At 69.0% G+C, this 5289-nt stretch overlaps 1 protein-coding gene across 1 annotated transcript; it reads left to right on the top strand.

The window, feature by feature from the left end:
- Positions 1 to 1372: 1372 nt before the first annotated feature.
- On the top strand, positions 1373 to 1975 carry LOC308518660 (uncharacterized protein; the record flags this gene model as incomplete). The annotated part of the gene is made up of 1 exon (XM_081090392.1): positions 1373 to 1975. One exon carries the CDS (start codon positions 1373 to 1375, stop codon positions 1973 to 1975), a length of 603 nt encoding a protein of 200 aa, XP_080946518.1.
- Positions 1976 to 5289: the final 3314 nt, after the last annotated feature.

Raw genomic sequence — 5289 nt, 5'->3', positions numbered from 1 at the left:
AATGCTTAGAAGGGGGCGGGGAGGGGCGGGGCTAAACGGGTATTGATTGACTTGCTTGCTCCAGGGTTTAGTTGAAATGTAGGGCTCGAACACCGTTACACGTTACACGTCTGGTTTAGTCCGGTTTAGGCTCGAACACGATTACACGTTCTGTTTAGGCTCCAACACGATTAAGTGACATAATTATGTCGATATCTTGAGTAAAGCAATGTTTTACTTTGCACGGACGGATAGCCCGAAGGCTGATCTGCCGCCGGGTGTCAGTGCAGAGGAATTCCTCCAGCAGAAAGGCCGATCAGCCGCAGGGTGTCTGTGCAGAGGAATTCCTCCAGCAGAAAGGCCGATCTGCCTCCGGGTGTCTGTGCAGAGGAATTCCTCCAGCAGAAAGGCCGTTCTGCCGCCCCGCGGGTGTCAGTGCAGAGGAATTCCTTCAGCAGAAAGGCCGTTCTGCCGCCCCGCGGGTGTCAGTGCAGAGGAATTCCTCCAGCAGAAAGGCCAATCTGCCGCCCCGCGGGTGTCAGTGCAGAGGAATTCCTCCAGCAGAAAGGCCGATCTGCCGCCGGGTGTCCGTGCAGAGGAATTTGTCCAGCAGAAAGGCCGATCTGCCGCCGGATGTGCAGCAGCGTTATTCGTCCAGCAGTCCGTGCAGCGGTATTGGTCCAGCAGTCCGTGCAGCGGTGTTCGTCCAGCAGTCCGTGCAGCGGTGTTCGTCCAGCAGTCCGTGCAGCGGTGTTCGTCCAGCAGTCCGTGCAGCGGTATTGGTCCAGCAGTCCGTGCAGCGGTGTTTGTCCAGCAGTCCGTGCAGCGGTGTTCGTCCAGCAGTCCGTGCAGCGGTATTGGTCCAGCAGTCCGTGCAGCGGTATTCATCCAGCAGAAAGGCCGATGTGCCGCCGGTGTCATGCAGCGGAATCCTCCAGCAGAAAGGCCGATGTGCCGCCGGTGTCATGCAGCGGAATCCTCCAGCAGAAAGGCCGATGTGCCGCCGGTGTCATGCAGCGGAATCCTCCAGCAGAAAGGCCGATGTGCCGCCGGTGTCGTGCACCGGTATTCCCCCAGCAGAAAGGCCGATCTGCCTCCGGTGTCGTGCACCGGTATTCGTCCAGCAGAAAGGCCAATGTGCCGCCGTTGTGCAGCGGAATTCCTTCAGCAGAAAGGCCGATCTGCCGCCGGTGTCCGTGCATGTGCACGGGGGGCGGGGAGGGTCGGGTCTTACTGTGTATTGAATGACTGGATGGAGTGTTTAGTTGAAATTTAGGGCTCAAACCCCATTAAGTAATTGGTTTAGGCACCCGCCCCCTCCCCCCGGGGAGAGCATAAATATCCAGGCTGCAGGCAGCACCCAAGGCTTTGCCTCTGCATCAGCTCCAGGCTCATGTCCTCCTGCCCCAAGATCTCTGCGATGGAGCCGCACTTTCTCCTGGACCACGACGCGCTGCGGCAGGCTTGGGATTCCACAGACCGGGCTCCAGAGCGCCATCCTCCGTGGTCCCCGATCTCCCCAGACCCGCTACCTCCTGTCCTCGTGCCGCTGGCACAGTCCTCAAGCCACCACAGCGATGACCACCAGCCACTGCTCTCCAGTCCTTGTTGGCAGCTGCCCTCGGTCCTCCTGGGATACCGAGCACTCTTAGCTGAGGCCCGGAGCCCCTCGGAAGAGAGCCCGGTGCAGCCCGGTGCAGGCCTCTTGCCAGGGTTCGTGCCGATGCCAGGAGTACCCGCAGGAGCGCCTGAGCCCACAGAGCACACGTTCGGGCAGCTTTCCGTGGCCCTGCGGCCCAACACCCATGCTGGAGAGGGACCAGTGGACACGGAGGCCTGGGACCACTTGCAGCCTTCAGTGTGCAGCCCAGCTCCGGGCCCCACCGGCTGGCGCCTGCACCTGCTCTGCTCGGGCTGCCTGCAGTGCATCCTTCCTGCTCTCTCCTCTTTGAGCCGCTGGGCTGCTGACTGCTGGGCGACAGTCCTGGACACTTAGGAGCCCGAGGCGGTGGCGGGAGGGCGCCGACTGTGGACATGAGTCCTGAATCAAATGGAAGTCTCTTTTAATATTAAACATTTTGTCCAGACCACGGAGTTCTGCTTAATTTATATAAGTACTCAGTCTTTTTAGGGCCAATAAAAGATGAGATCTCAGTGATGCTATCCGGAGGCTGAAAATTCACCTCACTTAATACACAGACAAACAGGGATCAGGTCAGCCCTGCGGCTCACGATCAGCCCAATGGTCTCCCAGCCGGGCTCCTTGCCCTCGCTCGATCCATGGATCTGATCGCCTCGGATGTACTTGGAAAAGTCGCTCTTCTGGCTGAGCAGCTGGCCGTCGGTGAACTTGCCTGTGTCGAGCAGGGCGCGCACTTCCTCGCTGATCTGCCGCCCGGGCTCCGCGCACAGGAATTCGTCCACACGCAGATGCCGTGCTTCTCGATGCAGCGCACAATGTGCTTCAGCGCGGGCAGCGGCTTGTCTGCCTGATGGGCCGCCGGCCGCCAGCCTGGCTCAGCCCCTCGCACGCACGGCGTGTTGCTCGGCGGGCACTGGTTCGCCTTCTCCTGCAGCAGCGACGAGCGGACCAGCGGCTCCTCTTTTGCGGACTCCGCATCAGCCGCCGCCACCGCCGCCACGTCACGGTCCTGGGCGGCGTCGCAGCAGGCGCCGGGGCCCGGGGGGAGGGAGCGAGGAGCTGGGGAGGGGGGGGGGGAGGAGCGAGGCCGGGGCTCGGGGTGGGGGGAGGGCGCTCTCGCCGCTCTGGCACAGGAGCTCGTGCTTCTTCTTGTCCTGGTGCTGGCGCTCCGAGCTGCGGCAGTAGGAGCGCCGGCAGAGGGAGCGCCGGCAGACGGAACGCCCGCAGAGGGAGCGCCGGCAGAGGGAGCCCGGGCAGAGGGAGCGCCGGCAGAGGGAGCCAGGGCAGAAGGAGCGCCGGCAGAGGGAGCGCCGGCAGAGGGAGCGCCGGCAGAGGGAGCGCCGGCAGACAGAACGCAGGCAGAAGGAGCGCCGGCAGAGGGAGCGCCGGCAGAGGGAGCGCCGGCAGAGGGAGCGCCGGCAGAGGGAGCGCCGGCAGAGGGAGCGCCGGCAGACGGAACGCAGGCAGAGGGAGCGCCGGCAGACGGAACGCCGGCAGAGGGAGCGCCGGCAGAGGGAGCGCCGGCAGACGGAGCGCGGGCAGACGGAGCGCCGGCAGAGGGAGCGCCGGCAGAGGGAGCCCGGCAGACGGAGCGCCGGCAGACGGAGCGCCGGCAGACGGAGCGCCGGCAGACGGAGCGCCGGCAGACGGAGCGCCGGCAGAGGGAGCCCGGCAGACGGAGCGCCGGCAGACGGAGCGCCGGCAGACGGAGCGCCGGCAGACGGAGCCGGGGCAGAAGGAGCGCCGGCAGAGGGAACCGGGGCAGAAGGAGCGCCGGCAGACGGAGCGCCGGCAGACGGAGCGCCGGCAGAGGGAACCGGGGCAGAAGGAGCGCCGGCAGACGGAGCGCCGGCAGAGGGAGCCGGGGCAGAAGGAGCGCCGGCAGAGGGAGCGCCGGCAGAGGGAGCGCCGGCAGAGGGAGCGCCGGCAGAGGGAGCCCCGGCAGAGGGAGCGCCGGCAGAGGGAGCCCCGGCAGAGGGAGCGCCGGCAGAGGGAGCGCCGGCAGAGGGAGCGCCGGCAGAGGGAGCGCCGGCAGACGGAGCCGGGGCAGAAGGAGCGCCGGCAGAGGGAGCGCCGGCAGAGGGAGCGCCGGCAGAGGGAGCGCCGGCAGAGGGAGCCCCGGCAGAGGGAGCGCCGGCAGAGGGAGCCCCGGCAGAGGGAGCGCCGGCAGAGGGAGCGCCGGCAGACGGAACGCCGGCAGACGGAACGCAGGCAGAGGGAGCGCCGGCAGAGGGATCGCCGGCAGACGGAGCGCCGGCAGACGGAACGCCGGCAGAGGGAGCGCCGGCAGACGGAACGCCGGCAGAAGGAGCGCCGGCAGAGGGAGCGCCGGCAGAGGGAGCGCCGGCAGACGGAGCGCCGGCAGAGGGAGCGCCGGCAGAGGGAGCGCCGGCAGACGGAGCGCCGGCAGACGGAGCGCCGGCAGACGGAGCACCGGCAGACAGAACGCCGGCAGAGGGAGCGCCGGCAGAGGGAGCGCCGGCAGACGGAACGCCGGCAGACGGAACGCCGGCAGAGGGAGCGCCGGCAGAGGGAGCGCCGGCAGAGGGAGCGCCGGCAGACGGAACGCCGGCAGACGGAACGCCGGCAGACGGAGCGCGGGCAGACGGAGCGCCGGCAGAGGGAGCGCCGGCAGAGGGAGCGCCGGCAGAGGGAGCGCCGGCAGAAGGAGCGCCGGCAGACGGAACGCCCGCAGAGGGAGCGCCGGCAGAGGGAGCCCGGGCAGAGGGAGCGCCGGCAGAGGGAGCCAGGGCAGAAGGAGCGCCGGCAGAGGGAGCGCCGTCAGAGGGAGCGCCGGCAGACGGAACGCCGGCAGAAGGAGCGCCGGCAGAGGGAGCGCCGGCAGAGGGAGCGCCGGCAGAGGGAGCGCCGGCAGAGGGAGCGCCGGCAGACGGAGCGCCGGCAGACGGAGCGCCGGCAGACGGAACGCCGGCAGACGGAACGCAGGCAGAGGGAGCGCCGGCAGAGGGAGCCCCGGCAGAGGGAGCGCCGGCAGACGGAACGCAGGCAGAGGGAGCGCCGGCAGAGGGAGCGCCGGCAGACGGAACGCCGGCAGACGGAACGCCGGCAGAGGGAGCGCCGGCAGACGGAACGCCGGCAGAGGGAGCGCCGGCAGAGGGAGCGCCGGCAGAGGGAGCGCCGGCAGACGGAACGCAGGCAGAGGGAGCGCCGGCAGAGGGAGCGCCGGCAGACGGAACGCCGGCAGACGGAACGCCGGCAGAGGGAGCGCCGGCAGACGGAACGCAGGCAGAGGGAGCGCCGGCAGAGGGAGCGCCGGCAGACGGAACGCCGGCAGATGGAACGCCGGCAGAGGGAGCGCCGGCAGACGGAACGCCGGCAGAAGGAGCGCCGGCAGAGGGAGCGCCGGCAGAGGGAGCGCCGGCAGACGGAGCGCCGGCAGAGGGAGCGCCGGCAGAGGGAGCACCGGCAGACAGAACGCCGGCAGAGGGAGCGCCGGCAGAGGGAGCGCCGGCAGACGGAGCGCCGGCAGACGGAGCGCCGGCAGACGGAGCGCCGGCAGAGGGAGCACCGGCAGACAGAACGCCGGCAGAGGGAGCGCCGGCAGAGGGAGCGCCGGCAGACGGAACGCCGGCAGACGGAACGCCGGCAGAGGGAGCGCCGGCAGACGGAACGCCGGCAGAAGGAGCGCCGGCAGAGGGAGCGCCGGC

The sequence above is a fragment of the Myotis nattereri genome (assembly GCF_964212035.1).
Source record: "Myotis nattereri genome assembly, chromosome: 4".
Taxonomy (NCBI): domain Eukaryota; kingdom Metazoa; phylum Chordata; class Mammalia; order Chiroptera; family Vespertilionidae; genus Myotis; species Myotis nattereri.
This window is presented reverse-complemented; position numbering and strand designations above follow the sequence as displayed.